The 25,892-nt window shown below is 47.8% G+C and overlaps 1 protein-coding gene across 2 annotated transcripts in view; it reads left to right on the top strand.

Moving 5' to 3' along the window:
* Positions 1-25,892, top strand: part of ATP13A3 (ATPase 13A3) — a 192,748-nt gene that overhangs the window by 98,570 nt on the left and 68,286 nt on the right. For both annotated transcript variants that reach the window (XM_073578686.1, XM_073578684.1), the window contains exon 14: positions 1,058-1,119. In XM_073578686.1, coding sequence (XP_073434787.1) covers positions 1,058-1,119 — 62 coding nt within the window. The remainder of the gene's footprint in view (positions 1-1,057; positions 1,120-25,892) is intronic.

The raw sequence follows: 25,892 nt of genomic DNA, 5'->3' as shown, positions 1-25,892 counted from the left end.
GTGCGCATGCGTTTTTTTGAGGCAAGTCGGACGCCCAAAAAAAGCAAAAGGATGCATTTTGTGCGCCCGAGCGCATACCGCAAAATAACGCATGCGCGGAAAAACGCATACAAACGCATGTGTATGCGCACATAAGCGCATCCCATGCAAAGTATAGGAAAAAAAAAGCATGCGTTTTTTAGCGCTAAAATACCGCGAAAAAAAACGCAAGTGTGAAACCAGCCTAAGACGCTTCTAGCATTGTCTATTGGTCATCAGTGGCTTGACACAAGGAATGCGACAAGCTATAGATAAGCGATAGATATGTCTTTGTGTGGTGGCTCTTGGCACAATGACTCCAGCAATAGTCCACTCCTTGTGTATCTCCCCCAAATTTTTGAATGGCCTTTTCTTAATACCTTTAAGGCTGCGATTATCCTATTTGCTTGTGCACCTTTTTCTACCACACTTTTTCCTTCCACTCAACTTTACTTTAATATGCTTGTATACAGCACTCTGTGAACAGCCAGATTCTTTAGCAATGACCTTTTGTGGCTTACCCTCCTCATGGAGTGTGTCAATGACTGCCGTCTGGATATCTGTCAAGTCAGTAGTCTTCCCCATGATTGTGGAGCCTACTGAAACAGACTAAGGGACCTTTTTAAACCCATAGTTACGTTTTCCATGTGTTTTTTGTTAATTATTCTAATTTACTGAGCTATTGACTTTTGGTTTTCATTGGCTGTAAGCCATAATCATCAACATTAACAGAAATAAACACTTGAAATAGATCACTCGGTCTGTAATGACACTACATAATAAATAATTTTCACTTTTTGTATTGCAGAAGTGAAATTAACTTTTTGATATTCTAATTTTATGAGAAGCATGTGTAAGTGCAGAATGTGAGACCATTGGGGTGCAAGGATGGAAAAAATCTTTGAACTGCTTCTTTAAGAAAGGAAGTCTGGGCTTTTGAGTCATGAGAAATATGTTGACTTTAAAATGATAAGATTATGCTTAGCCAAAAAACTAGTATAACTAGGGCCTGGTATTTAGTAAGCGTTTTGTCTTTTAGACTGGCACTCTTACTGAAGACGGTTTGGACCTCTGGGGAATCCAAAGAGTGGAGAATTCTGAGTAAGAGACGTTGATGACTTTGTCTTATGTGTAGCCACATTTGGCTTTGTTCTCCTGAATTAAATCCAACTTGCTTTTCTCGTCAATGTCATTGGGGGGACACAGTACCACTGCCACTAGGAGGCTGACACGAGTTAGAAGAAAAATAATGGCTATGACCTTTCCTCAGTATCCTGTTAAGTTTCAGTTTACGGTCTGTAGGAGGCAGACACAACCTGCATCAGGTCTGCAGCATTTTGTGCCTTTTTTGTCTTAAAGATTGCTCATTTTAATTGGTGGCATGGATGTCTCCCACCTTGTTTCTACTGAAATCTAGGAAGGCCACCCTATAGGAAACTCTCTGGGGTTCATAAGTTGTCAGCTGTCACTAGTTCTTGTACACCCATCGCAGTTGTGATCTGACAATATAGACCTTCCTGCAGCCTCTCAACCCCAGTTTCAAAAAAGCATTGTGGGCTTCTCCTGCACTACTAGTGATCTGTAGGGGTCCCACTGGATCAATCTCGCGTCCTCTGTCGTCCTTCATATTTTGCAATTATTTGGCACCTTCCGACAATCCGTGTCAGAGGTGCTTTGCTGGCTGTAGGACTGTTTGACTAGACTACCCCAGCTTGTGCCAGAACTAGGCCACAGTATTCCTCCTTTTCCTACAGAGCGTGTCAGCATGCTTACCCATGCCCTTATTACCCCTTGTTCTTTTTGGAGTGCAGCATCTTCTAAATGCAGTTTTTACAGTGGGAAAATGGTGTTCTGCCGTACAAAAAGCTTCTCCCTAAGTCTCCTCAGGGTCACAGTCTGCTCTGCCTGTGCTACTTGTCATCATCGGTGTACACTGCATTAAATTTCAGGAGCTTTCTATCTCATTCCATTTCTAGGAGGAAGTTTTTCTGTTGGCGGCAATAGGTGTGTGCTCCTAGTTATATGCTCTCTGTTAACCTGCTCCTCAAAGGAATGGAAACATCTTGAAACTCATGCCCCTTTCTCTTTCGTCTCATTGGGGGACACAGAAAACATGGGTGTGTGCTGCTGTCACTAGGAGGTTGACACTATGCATGAAAAAAAAAAAATGTTAACTCAGCCTCCGCAGTATACACCCCTCCAACAGGCTGTAGGACAATCCGTTTTGCTTAGTGTCAGTAGGAGGTGGACAGGGGTCTCTCGCAGACCCATGCCTACCTCAATGTGCGTCATTCATTTTCAGGTAACCATGGAGATAGAGTAGATCTGCTACATCTGTACTCCTACACCGGGATTATGAGTACGGCGTGTACTGCCACCCCCGTATCCTCATGAATCCCACGGGCAGGACCCTATCCCCTAATACAGGACTTGTGTTCAGGTGGCCGCTCCTGGTCCTGACCTTCGTCTCCCATCACTCGCCCACTAGAGCCTGATGATCGAGAGAGATGCCCTGCAGATAAGGATTGGGACAGCAATCTTTTCATGCAGGTAACCGACCCCTGTTACGGGGTGAACTGGAGGTAAGAGACTGCAGCGTTGTATGATCCGCTTACCAGCTGCTCTGGCTGGCTGAATGTGACCGCTGTAATCAGCACTCGGGCTTACAGCCAATGGCTCTATACTTATGTTAAGAGCCAACACTTACTTTCAAGCACGCGGTGCAGCGCGGTTCCAGCCTCCTCCCGTGGCGGCGTTATCGCCCTGGGCACCAGCAGGAGCCCAGCAAGGCCGACTCTAGATTCCGGCTTCTGGCAGGCTCCGCCCCCCCGGCTTCTTCCTGTACCAGCACCATCATGGTGCTCCAGGAGGCCAGAGCAGGGCCCGCCCATGGCTTCCGGGCGGGAATTTCATAAGGCTTCTAGGCAGGGCTGTTCACCTCGCGCTCTCTCACCCTCATCAGCCTTCGGGCGGCAGCTGCGGCGGGCACACAGGTCGTGGGTATGTGAGTACTGCACTACAGGTTGCTCCCTCACTCCGCTTTCTACCCCCAACGGTCGACACCAGGTAAAACCTGTCAGTATGCCCAAGGGAGAGCTGTCCCGCTACTCATCCGCTTCAGTGACCTTGGTCAAATATTTTGTATGTGCCAAATGCAATGTCAGGCCTCCTTCAGGTCAGTCCTCGCCACTCTGCTCATATTGCAGCAGACCTACGGTGTCACCTACGAAAGAGAGCAGGTGCAGCCCCCCCGTTTTGCCTGTCAGAGCTCCCACATTACCCCTGGAGCAGGAGGAAGCCACCCTACCTGCTGCCATCTATCGCCACGGTAGACAGCGAGTGTCCAGGATGGGCCTCTTCCTTATCCAAGTCCGTGGCCGTCCTTACCATGGTATCACAGACCTTGGTAACGGCGCTTAACAGATTGCCACTTCAGACTCCAGTGGACATAGGAGCACCAAAGGAGCCTTCTTTTGGGCCTTCTAGAGGCCGTAAAAGGCTTATACAGGACCATCAACCCAGGTCTCCTTCTCACTCCATCTCACCACCAGAATTCATCTGGCTGTCTGCCTCCTCCCGGTCCTCATCCCCGGAATCAGGCGAGGCATTATCGGAGATACACTCAGAGGATGATTCTGAGTTTGAGCCAGAACAGTCCCAGGTCAAGGATATGATTCAGGGCCTCATTGCCGCAGTCAGAGACCTTTTAACATTGGGGACGCCACATCAAAACCTAATGATCAGGCTTTTTCATTTAAGCGTCATAAGTCCCCCTCTAGGGTTTTCGCCTCCCACAAGGATTTTGAGGAAGTGTTGGCCAGGGAAAGGGAAAACCCAAACAGGCGATTTCAGAGAGATCGTTTTGGGATTCTATATCCCTTCCCTCCAGATCTCACCGCCATCTGGACCGCCTCCCCTTCGGTGGATCCACCAGTGTCCAGACACGCTACCAATACAGTCCTCCCACTCGCCAGTGGGGCAGCCCTAAAAGATCCCAATGATAGGAGGATAGAATCCCTGTCAAAATCCGCCTTTGAGGCAGCAGCCGCCACATTGTGTCCAGCCTTCGCCTCAGCTTGGGTAGCTAAATCTGTTACAGAATGGGCCAAAGAGCTTAGACAGGGCATAATGGCCGGGGCACCACCAGCGGAACTGGCAGAATTCGCAGATCAAATCTCCCATGCCGGGAGGTATATGGTATCAGCAGCCCTGGATGCCGCGTCTTGCGCAGCTCAAGCATCCAGTACCGTGGTAGCTGTCTGGCAGACGGTCTGGCTAAAGGCTTGGCAGGCTGATTGGTCAGTGGTTTCTTTGAGGACCTATCTGCTGTTTCAGGGCACCCGGCTCTTTGATTCAATGCTAGATGAAATCATTAAGGATGCAACTGGGTACACGCTTCCTTCTCCCCCAGGCCAAGCCTCGTCGATATGTTTTCAAACGTAGGGCTCAGCCCTTTCGCCGTATCCCAGCGACAGGCACTTGTGCTCAGGGCCCACAGAGGTCACAAGCACCGAGAGATAGGAGGAAGGTATCCTTTCGGGCTACCCCGTCATGGCATTCCCGCAGTTCCAACAGGAGAACTACCAGGTCAGGGCCGGGCAGAGCCACTTCAGCCTGACGCCAGCAGGGAGTCCAACTCCCTTTCCAGTACCTCTCCCTGACTAGGAGGCCGCCTTCTCCTCTTCAAAGATGTCTGGCAGAGTTCAGTAGAGGATATCTGGGTAAAGGAGGTAGTATCGACAGGATGCAAGGTAGACTTCAACGTGCTTCCGCGAGATCGCTTCTTTCTATCGCAACCAAAAGACGCTGCCTAGGGCTCTAGGTTTTTCTGCGGCAATCGACTCTCTCAACACAGCAGTAATCGTCCCCGTTCCCGAGCAGGAACGTTTTGATGGCTTTTACTCAAACCTGTTTGTGATACCAAAAAAGGGATGGCTCAGTTCATCCCATACTAGACCTCAAAAGGCTAAACAGATGGGTCCGCTTACTCCATTTCAGGATGGATTCGATTCAGTCGGTAATTACGTCTATGGAGAATCAGGAATTCCTATGTTCCATAGACATCCGGGACGCCTACCTACACGTCCCCATTTTTCAGGGACATCAGAGGTTTCTGTGTTTTACTATCCAAAAGCAGCATTTCCAGTTTGTGGCCCTGCCATTTAGGCTGGCAACAGCCCCCAGAATTTTCACAAAGATTGTGGCAGCGATGGTAGCTATATTAAGAGTCAGAGGCATACTATTGGTGCCATATTTTGACGATATTCTCGTCAAAGCGCCCTCCTTCGCTCAGGCCCAGGAAAATCTAGCAGCAGTTTTAAACACGCTGTCCCAGTTTGGTTGGATCGTAAACAGGGAGAAGTCTCACCTCAACACAACGCCTAGACTTCTTAGGAATGGTAATCGACACCCGCCGCTCAAGGGTCTTTCTCCCAGAAAGAAAGCGGATTACCCTCCAGCAGGGAATTCCGGCTTCTATCCTTTCGCGCTGCCATGAGAGTCCTGGGAAGGATGGTGGCAGCTTCAGAGGCAATACCCTTTGCCCTGTTCCGTTCCAGGATACTACAGAGGAACATCCTCCATCAGTGGGACAGGTCAGTCTCTTCGCTGGATCGCCCCTTCCTCCCTTCCATTCAGACCAGGGAGTCCCTCAAGTGGTGGCTGACCTCCCCCCTCGTAAATCTGGGATGGCTTTTTCCCCCTGTCCACTGGCAGGTAGTAACTAACTACAGATGCCAGTCCCCTGGGCTGGGGTGCGGTATTCCGTCACCTGACGGTCCAGGGACGATGGTCAAGGCAAGAATCCTCACTATCAATCAACATTCTAAAACTTGAGGGCGGTCTTCCTAGCACTTCTACATTGGGAGAGATACCTCAACAACCAGTCAGTCCGGATTCAAACGGACAATGCCACGGCGTTGGCATACATCAATCACCAAGGGGGAGCCAGAAGTTCCTGGGCACTGACCGAGGTATCCAGAATCTTCAACTGGGCAGAAACTGCTGTCGAGGTAGCTATTTAGGGAGGGCTAAATTAACCCTTCACGGTTGAGCCAGTGATCTCCAAATTATTCCAGTGTTGCTAGCAACTCAAATGACCACACGGAGACGGGGGTCTCTGTACGGGAGGATCGAGGCAGATCACTAAGCCCCTTTATTTTAGTCACATCTTTTATAATCTTTTGCTTAATTATGCAAGGTTCTCAAGTACCAATAGCATCATTTCACTTTTGTAAGCCAATAATATTGCAAGAAAACTGGAAACTACATATATGTCCGTATCCAAATAGAAAGTAGTATAATGGCATATTCTTCAGAGTTTTACACCCCCGCCTCCCTTATCTTTGCACCTGATGAGAACAGTCTGGTTTCATGACAGCCCTTGCCAATTACAAAAATTTATCTTACAGCAACAAAAATGAAGAAACGAAACCTTCAGAGAATGGACAAAACGAAACTTCAGCTCTGATTTTAGTATTAACCCTTCACATTCCCCACCCCAGATAAAAAAAATTTAACACACATGCAGCATCAGAGGTGCTATCCCAAGCTAACAGATTGAGGGGTACTGGTCTTCACATGACTGATGCTGTGTTACCAGTCATGGCTGCCGCGGCGCACCCGTCCCCCCTGTATACTGCAGTTAACGAATAACAATTTTTGATGACGGTGGTGGGGATCTTTTGTAGGTAGCCATGTGCTTGGCTTCAACATCTTCATCAAGTAGCCTTTTAAGATCAGTGCAGAGAAGAGCAGGGGCAACGACACCTTTGGTATCATCATTAGCTGGCTTAGTGTAGAATTTCCTAATTCATACAGAAATACACCAAAGAACAAGTTTTAGTATCACATATACAACAAGGATACAGGCAGCAATGTATAACAAGCTTTGTAAGATCCCAGCTATCCAGCCCCCAATTCCCTTAAACCAATTGGCCGTATTGAGAAAGGAGAAAGTGTCTGACCACCAACTGTCCTTATTACGATCATTATCTTTATCGTATTGTTCTGAGTCTTTGAATATCTTCTAACTTTAACTTTTAACTTCTACCAATAATAGTATGGAAAATGCGAAAAACCAAAACATTATGTCCCCTTCATTTGCTATTGGCTTGTTGGGTGATGAGGAGAACTTGATAGGGACCGTCATACAAGGGTTCTAGTTCGTGCTTCCTGACATGCCTCTTCACGAATACCAAATCACCAGGCTTCAGGTTATAACAGGTGTCGGTTTCTGCTGAATCTGGAAAAGAAGAAGAAACTAGAGCATGGGTGTTAGCAAGATTTTTACTAAGCTAAATAACATATTGAACAGCACGGTCAGTTTCTTCTGATAACTGCTGAGGCTGGAAATTTGCAACTGGGGGCCTGGTACCAAACAATATCTAATTTGGGGACAGGCCATATTTTGCAGTAGGGGTAGTACGAATGTGGTATAGTACAATGGGTAGGAGCTCTGGCCATGGAGCCATAGTCTCCTGCATCATTTTGGTCAGTTGTCCCTTCAGTGTGCCGTTCAGCCTCTCAACTTCACCACTGGATTGTGGGTGGTATGGAGGGCTACAGTGGATCCAAGCATTGTCAGAACTTCTTGGTACACATGAGAAGAAATGGCCGGACCATGATCACTTTCAACAACTTCTAGAACCCCATATCTGCATATAACTCCATCACCAGTTTCTTCGCGGTGGTCTTTGCAGTCATGTTGGTAACAGGGAATGCTTCCGGCCAACTAGAGAACCGGGGCCCAGTAGAATTTTTGCACCAGTGCGAGCGTCTAATTCTTTCCTCGATGTGTAGGCCCATGTTCCCATAGCAGGGTACATCCGCTTAGGGAGACACACAAGTCGGTCCTTTTTCCAGAGACCATTATCCATACGTGCCCCATCAGTCTTCCATTGCTTCACCTCTTCCTTTGGAGACATTCTCTGCATCGTCATTAAGTGGTCTCGCGGGGTCTGACAGAAAACTTCAGTCTGTTGTAGATCATCAGGTTCTTGTAGGGTCAGTGCTTCTTGTAACTGTTTACGCTGAGAGCGTGTGGTCACCATAGTTGGTATGGTTGGTTCAACGGGTAAGAGAGCGGCGGCTTTTGCTTGCATATCCGCAAATGTGTTGCCAACAGTCTGTGGACTGGTCCTACGACCGTGCGCCTTAACTTTGATAATAGCCACCTGAGTAGGTAATTTGATTGAGTCCATGAGGGTTTTAACAGCTTCAGCAATTTTCACTGGCTTTCCGGCAGGAGTAATAAACCCTCGATTAGCCCATAGTGCCCCACAATCGTGAGCAATGCCAAATGCATACCGTGAGTCTGTGTATATATTAGCCCGTCTGTTCTTGGCCAAAGTACATGCAGTAGACAGAGCCTGGAGTTCTGCTTCTTGTGCTGACTGTGAGGGCGGGAGTGCAGCTGCATGCACTACAGTGTCCTCTGTGGTAACAGCGTATCCCGTGTGGAATCTACCAAACTCGTCAGCATATCTTGAACCATCCGTGTATAACACCAGATCAGGATTTGGGAGTGGATTCTCACTGACATTTGGTGGAGTAGCTGTTTCTTCAGTCAGAAGTTGGGAACACTCATATTGGAGGTAATCCTCATCACTGCCATGTTCCCTTATAGTTCATTATACCGTCTTTCAAGGCATTGTAAAGGGGTTGCATTATGCGTGATGCATCCGGTATCCACTGACAAAAATAAGTGCATAGTCCAAGAAAACGCAGGAGTTCAGTTTCATCTTTTGGGAAAGGAAGGGAGCTGACAGCTATTTTTCTTTCTTCTGCGAGGTGTCTGGCACCCTGAAGGAGACAGTGACCCAAGAACATCACTTGTCCAAGGCCGAACTCAAGTCTCGAGGCTGAAACCCGACAGTTCAGTGCTGACAGATGCTTAAGGAGGCTAACAGTGGCAGAAATGGCAAAAGACACCTGCTCATATTTTTTTTCAAACTGGTTGGGACTGTTTTGGGCCCCTTGTGGCATAACTGTCCATATTAACTGTCGTCCCTGCTAAGTGAATGCAAATAGAAACTAACAGTCTGGGTATAACGGGGAATGCTAAAGAAGGCATTGGTAAGATCAATAACTGTAAACCAAGCAGCATCCTGGGGTATTTGGTACAAAAGAGTATGTGGATTAGGCACCAGGTTCGAGAAACACTTTTACTGGTTCTACAGACATTTTCCCTATATCATTTGGCCCTTTTGACCAGAGTTTAGATAGTATCTCTGAGAGGTATGGGGTGAGTCGTTGATCCTCAGGCATTATTGGGGGTGGATCTGAGCCTATCAGGGCCATCATAACCATAAGAAGGGCATGCAAAATACAGATTTCCTCACTGTCTTCATCTACATAGGGATTATATAACGTAAGAGCCATCTGACCATCATCTTGGAATTGTATTCTGGAGCGGAACTGTGATAATGAATCTGCCCCTAGTAAATTTACTGAACATGTGGGAGAGATCACAAACTGAGCAGTAACGAGAATTAGCAGGGAGGGACTGAGGAGCAGGGTTCCCACTAGCTGAAGTCTGAGGGGGGGGGGGGTGGGGCGAGAGTTTGCTGTGTGCTCCAGTGATACTGATGAGACTGGCTGTGTGCTCGCAGCTGCGGTGGGGGCGAAGGGGGATATGGTGTGGACTAAGATGGGAGGGGGTACTGAAGCAGCTGCTAGCTTGCTTTTTTTTCTCTCTCTCTGAACAGAGCGGGTTAAAGTCTTCTGAAAACTTTTTTTTTTTTTTTTCCTCTGGATCGGGTGAACGGGGATTGAGGCTGGCTGCGGATGATAATAGGTACCGTCAGCATTCAACAATGGAAAGGTGGGGGCTGCAACACCCGGTCTTCTTGTGCCACAATTATAACAGACCTCTCTCCACTGAGGATTAATAACTCCGCATACAGCACAGATCCACCCGGCAGTATCATAGGGTGGGGGCATACTGCGTTTCGGTAGTCCAGGATACATCGGTGCCTTAGGGTTAAGGGGCACAGAGCTTACAGTCGGGAGGAGAGGCTTGATTTCCTGGGGAGGGACCTTATCTAGCAGGGAAACTTCTTGATTCAAATCATTCTTAACCATCTTTCTGCCTGACACATTAACCTCGATCTTAGTTCCTTCTTAACCAATCACTTCCTTACACCACAGTCACTTTTTTGAACCACAATACATCCCGCCATAATAGACAATTTTCCTTCTTCAACATAGCAGTAACAGAAACAATCAGAATTCACTTGCTGTTCAATGTCCACATAACCTTCATTATACAATTCATGTGCCAAGCCACGGAATTCCTCAGCGCCTTCAAGTAATTCATCATCAGTCAACCTTCTTTTATTCTTTTTAACTCCTTCATCCCATAGCGTAGGCTGCAACCTCCCGCCCTTAGGAAATCCCAGAATCGAAAATATTTTTCCTGCATTCCTGACAAATTTCTTTCCTCGTCTTTGAATCATAAGACTAACAATATCTGATCCTTCACACAACTCCAAACTTATCTTTTTTTTCCACAGAAACATAATTCTCTCCTTTAGAGCTAAATACCCTGACTCAAATTGTGCACAGATCTGGCGGCCGTTTCAGTCTCTGTTCCACTGGGTCAATAATCCCCCTCTGGGATTGCCCAAGATTCGTGGTACTCAGTGAAAGGAGGAGGGCGTCTCAGACTATCCCTCCGGACACCTATGGTTATATATATCTATCTATATATACCTGAGTTACGTATCCTACCCAGTCTTCGATCACATGACCACGCCCAATTACTAATAATGATCGGGAATTTCAGGATATTTTGACTATAAAGAGAGTCACAATCACTGGTCAATCCGGGGTGTCCGTCCCTTATGAGGTACGGTTCGAGCACGGGACTACACCTCTATATGATTCCACCCATGAATCACCCCACCAGGGGACAAACCTCAGATCCTCTTTGCAGCAACAAGCACAGGAAAACCACACCAACGGTCAGTCTGAACAGTATAACTGCCAACTTACCGTGGTTGCCGTGTGGGGTGATCAGTCCCAATTTTCCAGCACCTGTGTCCGCTCCGAGGGTCCTTTGTCTTGTTGTCCTCCAGGGGCAGAGGCATCCCTGTTCGGGGGCCCCACGTTGGGCACCACTGTCGAGGTAGCTATTTAGGGAGGGCTAAATTAACCCTTCACGGTTGAGCCAGTGATTTCCAAACTATTCCAGTGTTGCTAGCGACTCAAATGACCACACGGAGATGGGGGTCTCTGTACGGGAGGATCGAGGCAGATCACTAAGCCCCTTTATTTTAGTCACATCTTTTATAATCTTTTGCTTAATTATGCAAGGTTCTCAAGTACCAATAGCATCATTTCACTTTGTAAGCCAATAATATTGCAAGAAAACCGGAAACTACATATATGTCCGTATCCAAATAGAAAGTAGTATAATGGCATATTCTTCAGAGTTTTACACCCCCGCCTCCCTTTTCTTTGCACCTCATGAGAACAGTCTGGTTTCATGACAGCCCTTGCCAATTACAAAAGTTTATCTTACAGCAACAAAAATGAAGAAACGAAACCTTCAGAGAATGGACAAAACGAAACTTCAGCTCTGATTTTAGTATTAACCCTTCACACCGCAATTCCGGCATTTTGGCAGTTTTCATTCCCGGCACAGACAACACGGCCGCCGACTTCCTCAGTCGGGATGGGCTCGCGGCAGGAGAATGGTCCTTACACCAGGCCGTGTTCCGTCAGATATGCCAGCTATGGGGGACTCCAGACGTGGACCTCCTGGCATCGCGACAGAGCAGAAGGGTCCAACGGTTTGTCCCAAGATACCGCGATCCTCTAGCAATAGGGGTCGACGCGCTGGTCCTTATCTGTTCCCTCCCCTTCCTCTCCTGCCCAGACTTCTAAAGAAGATCAAGGCGGAAGGGATGCCGTTGAAACCACAATACTGAGAGCAGCGGGATTTTCCGACCATTAATCCCGGGATTTTTGGACCATTTCGGAGTCATTAATACAATGATCCAGGCTAGCAGGCCATCCTCTTCCAGGGTCTATTATCGAGCCTGGAAGGCCTATTTTGGCTGGTGTAAGTCTAATCACATCACACCTATGCTCCGTTCCCTGCCATCTGTCCTAGCTTTTCTCCAGGCAGGGTTAGATGGTGGTCTGGCCCTAAGTTCCTTGAAAGGCCAGGTATCTGCTCTCTATTTTTTTTCAAAGAAATTTGTCCTCCCGCTTACAGGTTAGGACCTTTCTGCAAGAAGTGGCACATACGGCCCCTCCTTACAGATCCCCTGTAACTCCAGGGAATCTTAACTAAGTCCTGGAAACCTTGACAGGTTCACCCTTTGAACCCCTCCAGGAAGCTCCCATGTCTTTGTTGTCCTAGAAGGTGGTATTTCTCATAGCCATCACCTCTATTAGGCAGGTTTCAGAATTAGCGGCATTGTCCTGTCGCCCTCCATTCCTAATTATGCACCAGGAAAAGTTTGTTTTGCAGCCTCCTCCTAACTTTCTTCCCAAGGTGGTATCGGCCTTCCACCTGAATGAGGATATAATCCTTACGTCATTTTGTCCCGCTCCAACCCATCCTCTGGAGCGTTCTTTGAATAAGCTAGACCTGGTCAGGGCTATAAGGGTCTATCTGGCCAGGACACCGCTCCCTTCAGGAAGGCGGACTCGCTCTTTGTTACCCCCAATGGGGTGAGAAGAGGCCTGCTGGCCTCTAAGGCAACAATTGCCCGCTGGATCAGAATTGCAATTCTGGAAGCCTACTGGGTGAAAGACAGAGTGTCCCCTGCTGGGGTCAAGGCCCATTCAACCCGGGCGGTGGGCGCCTCCTGGGTGGTACACAACAGGGTATTAGCCATGCAGTTGTGCAAGGCAGCCACATGGTCATCTGTGCATACCTTTTCAAGGTTCTATAAGGTCCATACCTATGCTTCAGCGGACGCCAGCCTAGGCAGAAGAATCTTGCAGGCGGCAGTGGTGAGTTCTCCGACCTGAAGGAAGTTTCTGTCTTTTCCCACCCGAGGGACTGCTTTTGGACGTCCCACGGTTTCTGTGTCCCCCAATGAGACGAAAGAGAAAACAGGATTTTGGTTGCTTACCGTAAAATCTGTTTCTCATAGTCTTCATTGGGGGACACAGCGCCCTCCCGTGATTGTTATCTGTAATGATTATATGATTGGCTTACATGATAATGTCTCCTCCTACTGCTTTTTCACTAACTGATTGTCCTACAGCCTGTCGGAGGGGTGTATACTGCGGAGGCGGAGTTAACATTTTTTTTCATGCATAGTGTCAACCTCCTAGTGACAGCAGCACACACCCACGGTTTCTGTGTCCCCCAATGAAGACCATGAGAAACAGATTTTACGGTAAGCAACCAAAATCCTGTTTTCCAATTTGTCTAGGGTCTCCTTACTTCGGAGGGATTGGAGCTTCATGAAATAGCATTTTACTGTATCTGACGCTGTGGCCTGCTGAATACAGAAGATTGATGCAGGTGTGCCCTTCTAAACTAAGGGACTAAAATGCTATTCTCTTTCATGAATAAGAGCATCCCATCAGGCTCTACAGTGTCCAAGATCCTCTTCCTTTTAGGAGCAATTGGTTCTTCAGTGGTCCACTAGTGCCATTACCTTGCTGTTATCCGACGTGAAGTCCTCCAGTGACCCGCTTGGTTATGTCAATTGACCTGTCTTCAATACAGATCTCTTTTTGCACTAGGTTGGGTCACCAAGAATCTCTGTGATCCAAATTTGTTCCTGGGGGTACTACTCCAATTTCACTATTTGTTTTCAAATAGTTGAGTCAGACCCATTTCAGTTCTTCAAAGGCACTAAAGTTTTCAGCAGGTCTAAAGTTTTCATATAGTGTCCAGACGTTGGTAGTCTCATCATTTCAATTGGGAGAGCCCCTCTCTGTGGGTACCCGCACTGTACATCTTCACTACAGAAAAGGGTGATATATATGATAAATTTGTCTCCTATGAACAGCAGCAACAGTCTAGTCTTCATAGAAGTACCGTCATGACTTTTGCAGACTCTGCTGTCATTGGCAACAAATTGGCGCTCTGTGATCGCTTATAACGGCATACCCCAGAGCACACGCTAAATGTTGCTTGTCAGCGATTCACAATGGCATTCAAGAGGTTACCAGCAATGTGCTGATCTATGCTCCACTCACTACTTTTAGAGGCAGATGATGCCCGAGTAACACAGCCATCATCTGCCAGGAATAATGCAGACTCCGCTTTTGAGCCTGTTTGAAAGAAGGGGACCCGACATGACATTCCAGTATGTCATATGTTAAAGGGAAGGTGCCGTGATTTAAATTTTTGTATTAATAATTATTGATTCATATAATCAATTTTTCCCGTCTCCCATGACGGCACACATGATAGAGGGGATCTGCCCAGTCAGGACAGGAACCCTACTGAAGATAAAAGGGGCGGTACCTCTCCCTCGCTTCAGTTGGGTTTCCTGTCCTGACAGGGACCAGTGTACTGAAGATCACGTACCTGCCCCTCTCTCGTGCCGGCGTGGAACAACAGGCAGGGTCCTGGGCTCCGTGCGTTGGGAGAGGGAAGCGCCGTCCGCGGGTCCCCCGGGGGCTCAGCGTCCGAGCGGGCGCAGAAGCAGCACGTCCTGGGGCTCTGCCGTGGCTGCTGCGCCACCCTCTCCCCCTCTGCCGCATCCTGGAGCACGGAGAAAGCAGCGTCAGGAGCGGCCGCTTCCGGGTCGCGCCCCTCTGACGTCACACGCAGGGCACGCTGGGAAGGGGCGTGCCCGCGTGACGTCGGGAGGCGGCGCCAGGATCCAAGATGACGGCGCCCATAGGGAAAAACACCGGTCGGCAAGATAAGATCCCAGCCGCATGGCGGGGGGGGCTGTGGGGGTAACCGGAGGAGGCGGAGAGTGCAGTGGATCTCCCTTTCATAAGGGGGATGACCACAGAAGACGCACTCATGGCCAAGGCTTCATGATGGAAGTGGGGCAAGATGAGCAGCAGCGACAGCAGCAGCAGCAAGAGCTCTCTCCAGATGCCGGGCCGCCAGCATACCAGGAGCAGCCGCTCGAGTGGTGGGAGCGGCAGTCGTAAACGCGACCGGCATGACTCTGAGACGTCCAGAAGAAACGTCACGAGTGCATCTGAGGAGCTTCTGAGATCGGTACCCCTGATTGACAGCGGTGGTGAGTGATCTACGTGAATGTCACCCTTATGGTAATGGAGTTCCTTTTTTCTCTGTTTGATCACTAGGGGTCAAGGAAGGCCAGCAGCAAAACCAAAAATAGAGAATGCGCCCTATGCAAACACCCGCTGGCAGATCAGTGGCAGAAAGACCTCTGCGCTGACTGTATAAATAAAACTATACAGGAGGAAACCCCTGATTTGGTAACCAGCCTTAAGGCGTTAATACAGCAGGAGGTGAAAGGTTCCCTAAAGGCAGCCCTTAAAAAGGATAAGAGGTCATAGAAGGGATTCTGATTCAGAGGCCTCGCCAGGGCAGAAGGGGCAGGAAAGATCCTTGTCCCCCTCCACCTCTTCTTCCTCTACTCAGTCCTCAGAATCCTCCTCGGACAGCGATATAGGCGGCCGTCCATGTTTCCCAACAGAGGATGTGAAAATGCTGGTCAAAGCGATTAGGGCTACAATGGGCTTTAAGGAGGAAAAGACTCCTAAATCATTGGAGGATATGATGTTTGGAGGAAAGGAAAAAATGCACCTTCCCTGTAAATGATAAAATAAAGGCCCTAATTGACAGGGAATGGAAAAAACCTGAGAGGTCAGGGGGCTTGCCTTCTACATCAAAAAGAAGGTACCCTTTTGAACAAAAGGATTCAGAGACCTGGGGAAAAAGTCCCAAAAATTGATGGGGCCGTAGCCAAATCCTCAAAAAAGGTATCTCTACCATTATAGGACTCGGGCATGTTGAAAGACCCGCTTGATAAAAAAGCAGATGGTTTCCTAAAACATATCTGGGAAGCAGGTGGATTAAAGCCAGAGATAGCTGGTATCTGTACCGCTCGTGCCCTCATGGTCTGGCTACAACAAATAGAAGACCAGATCAGGGATAGAGTTCCTAGGGACGAAATTCTGTCTAATCTGACACTGGTACACGGAGCAGCGGCTTTCCTAGCGGATTCCTCTGCAGATTCCGCAAGATTGACAGCTAGAGCAGCAAGCCTGTCAAATGCAGCAAGACGAGCCCTGTGGCTTAACCCCTTAACGACCAGGGGTATTTTTGGTTTTACATTTTCATTTTTCCCTCCCCTTCTTTCCAGAGCCATAACTTTTTTAATTTTCCGTTTATATGGCCATGTGAGGGCTTATTTTTTGCGGGACGAGTTGTACTTTTAAATGACATAATTGGTTTTACCATATCGTGTACTCGAAAACGGGAAAAAAATTCCAAGTGCGGTGAAATTGCAAAAAAAGTGCAATCCCACACTTGTTTTTTGCTTGGCTTTTTTGTTAGGTTCACTAGATGCTAAATCTGACCTACCATTATGATTCTCCAGGTCATTACGAGTTCATAGACACCAAACATGTCTATGTCCTCTTTTATCTTAGTGGTGAAAAAAAATTCCAAAGTTTGCTAAAAAAAAAATAAAAAAAAAAATTTGCGCAATTTTCCGAGACCCGTAGCGTCTCCATTTTTCATGATCTGGGGTCGGGTGAGGGCTTATTTTTTCCGTGCCGGACTGACGTTTTTAATGACACCACTTTTGTGCAGATACGTTCTTTTGATCGCCCGTTATTGCATTTTAATGCAATGTCTTGGTGACCAAAAAAACGTAATTCTGGCGTTTTGAATTTTTTTCTCGCTACGCCGTTTAGCGATCGGGTTAATGCTTTTTTTTTATTGATCGGGCGATTCTGAACGTGGTGATACCTAATATGTGTATGTGGGATTTTTTTTTACTGTTTTATTTTGATTGGGGCGAAAGGGGGGTGATTTGAACTTTTAGGTTTTTTTAATTTTTTTTTTATTTTTAAACATTTTTTTTTTTTTTACTTTTGGCATGCTTCAATAGCCTCCATAGGAGGCTAGAAGCATGCGCAACCCGATTTGGCTCTGCTACATATGGGCGATGAGCAGATCGCCCATATGTAGCAGATTTACTGCTGTGCTTTCAGCGCCGACCACCGGGTGGCGCTGAAAGCCTTATGCCTGGAACAACCATAGAGGTCTCATAGAGACCTCTGGTTGTCCAGGCAACGTGACGCCGACCCCCGATCACGTGACGGGGGTCGGCGATGACGTCATTTCCGGCCCGGCGGCCGGAAATTCTATTTAAATGCCCGCTGTCAGCTTTGACAGCGGCATTCAACTAGTTAATAGGCGCGGGCGGACGGCGATTCCGCTCGCGCCTATTGCGGGCACATGTCAGCTGTTCATAACAGCTGACATGTCCCGGCTTTGATGCGGGCTCAGCGCCGGAGCCCTCATCAAAGCAGGGGAAATGTCTGATGACGGACTGTGTCCGTCATTGGACATTAAGGGGTTAAAGGGTGTCCCGGAGATTTACCATCAAAATATAGGTTATGTTCCATTCCATGCGATGACCAATTCTTCTTCGGAAAAAAACTAGAAGAGATTTTGCAACATGCAGGGGATAGGAAGAAAAGCTTTCCCCGATTTCCGGGAGAACCTAACAAGCAGCCCTTTCGGAGGAGGAGATTTAACAGGGGTCGTCCCCCGGGAGATAGAAAAAGCTGGGACTTTAAAGAAAGAAGAGGATCGGGCTATATGTTTAAAGGGCCCTCCACTTCCTCCAAAAATCTCCCCAATGACATCGGGCCGGAGGTAAGGGGAAAGCTTTCTCTCTTCCTTTCCGCCTGGGCAAATATCTCCCCCAGTACATGGGTCCTAAGCATAATAAAGGACGGTTTAAAAATAAAATTCATCCGTCCGCGAAGGCATACCGTCATAATAACACCCAGAAGGAAAGCCCAAGAGCAACAGCTGGCCCTGGAGACGGAAGGCTTGGGACTAGTGAAATAACAAGTCCTACAGGATGTCCCAGTGCAAGAAGGAAGGGGGTTCTACTCCCCCCTCTTCTTTATACAAAAAACAGATGACTCTTGGAGAACCATTGTCAACCTGAGGAGACTCATTCAGTGGGTAGACAATTGCTCCTTCAAAATGGAGTCAATCAACACGGCCACAAAGATCCTGTTCCAGCATTGCCTCATGGCAGTGATAGACTTAAAAGATGCTTACTATCACATCCCAATTCATTGGGAGTATCAAAAATATTTGAGAGTAGCGCTCTGTCCAGGGGCAGGTGAAACACTACCAATATGCAGCCCTTCCGTTTGGCCTGTCTACAGCCCCCAGAGTATTCACCAAAGTGATGACCGAAGTAATGTCTTTTCTTCGTTCCAGGGACATAGTGATCGTCCCATACCTAGATGACTTTCTTGTAATAGGGAGGTCGGAGTCCCACTGTGCACATCATGTGAAGGAAGTGATAGCAATTCTAGTAGGACTAGGATGGATAGTAAACATCCCCAAGTCAAGGATAACCCCAGTAAAAGAGCAATCCTCCCTAGGGTTGATATTGGACTCCGAGCAACAACGCTGCCTCCTACCAGAGAGCAAAGTGACCAAGATAAGAGGCCTAGCTCGCACAGCAATACAAAGACCAAATATGACACTAAGAAACGCAATGTCCCTTTTAGGCTCGTTGACATCATGTATTCCCGCAGTAGCATGGGCGCAGTACCACTTAAGGCAACTACAGTGGGAAGTTCTGTCAGCACAGAAACAATTAAAAGGACATTTAGAAGGCAAACTGTCTCTCAGTGGCTGTAAGATTCCCTGCTCTGGTGGACTGTAGAAAAGAATCTAACAGCTGGTGTCCCGTGGCAAAAACCAGTCGAGGACATCATTACAACAGACGCGAGTGCCACGGGATGGGGAGCACATCTGAGATCCCACTCAATACAGGGGACCTGGTCCTCGCTAGAAAAGGATCACTGTTCAAATGTAAAAGAACTATGGGCAGTGGAAAAAGCCGTGAAACATTTCCTTCCTTTACTTCGGGGCTGCCACACCCGAGTCATGACGGACAATCAGGCAGTAGTAGCCTACATCAATCACCAGGGGGGAACGAGATCTCGGGGCTTCATGCAAATATTGGATCTACTCTTCCAGCTAGCAGAACAACATCTGTTATCCATCACAGCACTGCACATAAAGGGGGTAGAAAATATACAGGCAGACTTCCTGAGTCGCAGGCACCTAAGACAAGGGGAATGGTCCCTAAACCCCCAAGTCTTCCAACAAATAGTTCAGGCCTGGGGCAAACCAGAAATAGACCTGTTCGCTACCGCACACAACCGGAAAGTCAGGAAGTTCTGCTCACTAAATCCAAGGGAAAACCCCTTCGCAGTAGATGCCCTACAAATACCCTAGAAGTTCATCCTGGCCTATGCATTTCCCCCGATAACAATGATCCCAGTAGTGGTCAGGAAAATCAGGGAGGATCGAGCGAGAATAATTCTTATAGCTCTGTTTTGGCCGAGGAGGCCTTGGTTCTCCCTTCTGAGATTCATGTCAGTGACAGATCCATTGATATTACCGGAGATTCCAGACCTGCTTTCCCAGGGATCAGTGGTCCACTCTCAGGTGAAAGGCTTCCATCTAGCAGCCTGGAATTTTAAGGGGGCGCTACTGAGTCGCCAGGGATTCTCTCCAGGGTTAGTCTCCACCCTGTTGAAAAGTAGGAAACCTATAACATCCCAAATCTACGGTAGAACATGGAAAATGATCCTAGACTTCCTGGGGGAACCTTTTGGGGGATGTAGCGCCAGTGGGACCTATCATAGAATTCTTACAGTCGGGGCTGCAACTGGAGATAGCCACTAACACACTCAAAGTCCAAGTCTCAGCTTTGGGGTCCCTATATAACGGCAACTTAGCAGCCAATAGGTGGGTGTCCCGATTCATAAAGTCCTGTGGCAGGTCAAGGCCTGTCATTATCCCAAAGATACCACCCTGGGACCTCAACCTAGTCTTAGAGGCCTTAACCAAAGATCCCTTTGAACCACTACTAGAGCTGTCACCAAAGCTACTTACACTTAAAACTGTCTTACTGGTAGCCTTAACATCAGCCCGAAGAGTGAGCGACCTACAAGCTCTATCTATATGTCCTCCATATACACAGCTCTTGGATGACCGAGTGGTTCTAAGACCAGACCCGGCCTATCTCCCCAAGGTAGTCCAAAAGTTTCATAGGACTCAGAAGATCTCCTTGCCATCTTTCTGTAACAATCCTAGAAACCCTGGGGAACAAAAGTTCCATACGTTAGATGTAAGAAGAGCCATAGTACAATATATGTCAGTAACTAGTCAGTGGAGGAAAGATCAGTCCCTTTTTGTAGCCTTTCAGAGTAGTAGAAAAGGGCACGGGGTAGCTAAGAGTACCATTGCCAGATGGATCAGGGAGGCCATTATGTTATACCTACTCCGCAAGTGGCGCTCCGGTTCCAGAAGGCATCAAGGCTCACTCCACCAGAGCCGTGGCTACCTCCTGGGCAGAGAAGGCTGAGGTATCGATTGAGCAGATTTGTAAAGTCGCTACTTGGTCCTCACCTTCAACCTTTTTTAAGCACTACCGACTTGATGTATCTTCCTCTACTGACCTAACCTTTGGTAGAAGGGTGCTTCAAGCGGTGGTCCCTCCCTAAGGTGTCTTATTCTACAAAAGTCTCTCATGTGTGCCGTCATGGGAGACGGGAAAACACCAAGGTTACTTACCGGTAGCCGGTTTTTCCGGCGCCCATGACGGCACCTGTATATTCCCCCCCTTTTCACTCCTTTGGTGTGCACTATAGTTTGGGTGCTTTTTTTTAGTTAGATATAATGTGGTGATAGTTTTACCATGTGTACTAACCCGGGGGGCCTCTCATGCTCTGTAAACCAACTGAAGCGAGGGAGAGGTACCGCCCCTTTTATCTTCAGTAGGGTTCCTGTCCTGACTGGGCGGATCCCCTCTCTCATGTGTGCCATCATGGGCTCTGGAAAAACCGGCTACCGGTAAGTAACCTTGGTGTTTTTTTAATACAATATTAAATGAACTACTTTTATAGTTTTTTATTTATTACCTTGTACTTCTGCCACTGGAGGCTGCCACCTTTGTTAGTGTGGGTGTAATGACACTTTCACTCCCCACTTACGGCAGCCATGGGCATAAGAAACTGCAGTCGGACTCCGACCATATCTCTTACATTTCGGCCACTCCTCCTGCCTCTCAGCTGCGACCTGGGCACTCCCCAAGGCTGTTCACATCACAGCTGTGGGAGGAGATTGCAGCCATCTTGTTGTAGCCTGCGTGGGCTGTGGTGACAGGATATGTCAGTGAGAAGCTGCTGCAGAAACGTGGAGCGTTATGTCTGCTGCTTTTCTGTGCAGCACTGACTTGTGGCTGGATGTGTTGCACTTCATCACCCTGACACAGTGACTGTCGGTACAGACCGCAGCCTGGAGTCTCCTTACAGTGATCAATGCTTCTGTAGATAGATCAGGATCCCTGCATGGTTACAAGGGGCCGCACCGAAAGCCATGCTGGCCTGTAATGGTTAACCCTTCCCTGCCTGCTGTGCATGGTGCAGGCAGGGGGATCAGTGTGCAGGCAGGCAGTAGAGGGGGGCTGCATAGTGTAAAGAGATGGGTAGCAGCTTCAGGGATGGATCCAGGATGCTGCAGAAGGTCTGACAGCCACCCTGGCACATTGTCCATCTACACGTGTATCCAATCCTATTCTGTGTGATGCTCTATTAAGCTATGTATCTAATCCTGACCTGTATGATGCTGAGCTGTGTATCTAATCCTGACCTGTGATGCTGAGCTGTGTATCTAATCCTGACCTGTGACACTGAGCCTGTGTATCTAATCCTCCTGTGTGATACTGAGCTGTGTATCTAATCCTGACCTGTATGATGCTGAGCTGTGTATCTAATCCTGACCTGTGTGATGCTGAGCTGTGTATCTAATCCTGACCTGTATGATGCTGAGCTGTGTATCTAATCCTGACCTGTGATGCTGAGATGTGTATCTAATCCTGACCTGTGACACGGAGCCTGTGTATCTAATCCTGTGTGATACTGAGCCGTGTATCTAATCCTATCCTGTGTGATACTGAGCCGTGTATCTAATCCTGTCCTGTATGATACTGAGCTGTGTATCTAATCCTGACCTCTGTGATGCTGACCTGTGTATCTAATCCTGATCTGTGTATCTAATCCTGACCTGTGTAATACTGAGCAGTGTATCTAATTCTACTGTCTGCTGAGCTGTGTATCTCATCCTGTCCTGTTACTGTCTGCTGAGCCGTGTATCTATTCCTATCCTGTGTGATACTGTGTGGAGAGCTGTGTATCTAATCCTATCCTGTGTGATACTGTGTGCAGAGCTGTGTATCTAATCCTCTCCTGTGTGATACTGTCTGCTGAGTATTGTGATCTATATGGCGGTATTGTGTGAAGTATATGGCGGTATTATGTGAGCACACTATGGCAGTATTATCTGCAGAAAGGGGACCCATTCTAGGGTGGTTCAGGCTGAGCACCTACACGGGTCTGGGTAATAGAGGGGGCAGCATGCCCCCCAGTTAGGTGCAGTCAGGGGAGGGCTGGTGAGGCAGCTGGAGAGGGGTCTCATTTTTCATTGCTGTATGGCTACATTTCCCCCCAGCCTGCTTCCCAGCATCACCCCGGACTGCGCCTGTCGCCTCGCTTTCACACATCACCAGGACAGGATCTGAGGAGGGGAATGGGTTCTTTGCATGCGAAGTTTGGATCACAACAGGCCATCAATCAGCAGAAATGTTTCCTGGAATTCTGTGGAGCAGACGGTCCATCCATGTGTATAAAACAATCCCTGGCTGCTCCGCACACCGAACAGGGTGCCCCCCGTAGACCAGCACACTGCTCTCCTGAAATACCCTGTGCTGCTGTCACCCTGCTCCTCCACCATATATCTCCCTCTGTGCCCCCCATAGACCAGCACACTGCTCTCCTGAAATACTCTGTGCTGCTGTCACCGTGCTCCTCCACCATATATCTCCCAGAATCCTTGCTGCTTGCCATCCTCGGTGACTGTCTTCTTGTCAGTATAAGGCTGAGTTCACACGTGGCGTTTTTTTCGCGTTTCCGCGGCGGTTTTTTAAAAAAATAAGCATCCCATGCGTTCCTATGGGATTCCGCAATGCTGTGCCAATGCTGCGGTTTTTACCGCGGCGGAATCGCTTCGCGGTAAAAAAAGCATCATGCTCATTAAATTTGCTGAATCGCGGCAATCCCGCACCCATAGGAATGCATTGTTCCGCTTACACCATGCGAAAAGTAAGCACAACAATTGCGGATGGTACCCACGGTCTTTGGGTACCATATCCCTGTAAAAAATAGAATTTAAAATAAAAAATGGTGTTATTCTTACCTTCCGATGTCCCATGCAGCCTTCCCGCCTCTCTTCACGCTCTTGTTCCCAGTAATCCTTTGCGAAAATGCCTGCAATGACGTCAGTTCTCGCGGGATCGCGAAGTCTCGCGGTCATCGCGAATTACCGCGAGACGTTGCGATCCCGCGAGAACGGACGTCATCGCTCGCAAAGGATTACTGGGAACGAGAGCGTGTAGAGAGGCGGGAAGGCTGCGCGGGACGTCGGAAGAGAAGAATAGCACCATTTTTTTTTTTTTTTATTTTTTACATTTTATCTTTTACTACTGATGCTGAATAGGCAGCCTCAGTAGTAAAAAGTTGGTCACACTTGTCAAACACTATGTTTGAAGAGTGTGACCAACCTGTCAATCAGTTCTCCAAGCGATGCTACAGATCGCTTGGAAAACGCTAGCATTTTGCAAGCTAATTACGCTTGCAAAATGCTAGTTTTTTCCGTGGGAAAATCACGGGAATTTAAAATGCGATTTTCCTGCGGAATGGAATTCCGGAATTCTCGCGGTAATTTCGGCGAGAGTTCCGCTACGTGTGAAATAAGCCTAACTGTTCAGTCACCTTCAAAATGGCTGCTCACTGTGTTCCTTGATGTCATCCTCTGTTTTCCCTTAGCAAACATCCAGAAGGGGAGGAGAGGAGTGACATCACACCCATGTCAGCAGATTCTGCCCATAATTACTGCAGGGCAGTAATGTGAGCTTCTTGTACACTAGGTTTTTGTCGAATTTCAGTAGCTGCTCCCCCTAGTGTTTGAAAGTGGAAATGCCAAAACATTTAAAATTATTTTTCATATTTTACTAAAATATAAACAAATGATATATTTTTTAAGAAAATGTAAACATTAATTCTTTACATTTTTTCAATTGCTGAAATATTTTTTTTTTTGATGGCACCTTCCCTTTAAGAGGTTAAGGTTCATAATATCAGATTGGCAAGGTTTATGCCTGTATACAAGTCTTACTTTCAATAACGTATAAGCTGTTGGGCTACCATCCTATGATATGCTTCAATCTCAGAATCAAGTACTTCTCCAGTCTGGTTTGAACTTTCGTCAATTCCTTGTTTTCTTGAGGGACCGTTTTTTGCCACTTTTTTTTACTCTCGAACACTTGGTTACAATTCACTTTCTAGGATCTTTGCAGGATCGTCTGAAACATTGACCTCTATCCCTTTTCTGTTTTACTATGCTTTTCAGACATTCTCTCACTGCACTGTCTGGATTGGTCTGGGTTATTGGAATATTCCTCTTGGTAAAAGAAGCCCCTTTGTGTTCCAATGCTTTTGGCACACACTTCTAGTTCTGTTAGGGCCCCGTCACACATAGCGAGATCGCTGCTGAGGTCCAGGTTTTTTGACACAACAGCGATATCACCAGCGAGATCGCTGTGTGTGACCGCGATCAGCGACCAGCCCCCCCTGCCGGGATCGCTGTAGGAAACCGCTGGACATTTCTTTTGTCGCTTGTCTCCCGCCGGCCAGCACGCATTGCTGCGTGTGACAGGCGGGAGACCAGCGATCTGCTGGTAACTAACGTAAACATCGGGTATCCAAGGGACGTGCGTCCCTTAGATGCCCGATGTGTAAGTTAGTTACCAGCGCGCTGATGCAGGGAGCTGGTAACTAACGTAAACATCGGGTATCCAAGGGACGCACGTCCCTTGGATACCCGATGTGTACATTAGTTACCAGCAAATATCAATCCAAGGAAAAAAAGAAACATCCGGCACTGTCCCTGAATAAGAAATACTCGCAAGGCTGCTTGTAACCGCTATCAGTGTGACACCTATAACCCTTATTGAACGGGTGCTCTATCCATATGAAAAAAACATGAAATATCATAGTAGAAAAAGACAGCAGGATGGCACTCACCGTTCTCTTGAAATGATTAACCTTGTTTCATATTGACAAAGTATAGGCATCGGCACGGGAGAGATGTAAAAAGACGGACAACAGCCGTTTCGTGCGCCGTTTCCCTGCATCAGCGCGCTGGTAACTAACGAACACAGTGCCGCCGTGCGCTCGGCGTCGCTGTGCTGATCGCTGGTGAAGCTGTCTGTGTGACAGCTCACCAGCGATCACATGGCGACTCACCAGCGATCCTGACACGTTGAAATCGTTGTCGGGATCGCTGGTGAGTCGCTATGTGTGACAGCACCTTTAGTCTGCACGATGACGCTTTTGTCATGCTTATTTGGTTTTCAATAGAGGATGCCTACAGATCCATGGGTGGAGCTGTTTTTCTTCTTTCTTCAGACATCCAACTTCTATTCCTCAAGTCGACAGGCTTGCCGTGTGAGCCTCAGTTTGCACCTTTGCCAGGTTCAAGTTTCCCATTTATGGCCTCACTGGTCCCTGCTTGGGTAGTAAGTTGCCCATTAAACCAGTAGGTGCTAGGGAATCCGCATGGTCAGTTTTTGGCAATG

This window comes from Dendrobates tinctorius, unplaced genomic scaffold (assembly GCF_039654945.1).
Source record: "Dendrobates tinctorius isolate UK_male_01 unplaced genomic scaffold, ASM3965494v1 ptg000060l, whole genome shotgun sequence".
In the NCBI taxonomy this organism is placed as follows: domain Eukaryota; kingdom Metazoa; phylum Chordata; class Amphibia; order Anura; family Dendrobatidae; genus Dendrobates; species Dendrobates tinctorius.
Note: the sequence above shows the minus strand (reverse complement) of the source record. Positions and strands in the feature narration are given on the sequence as shown.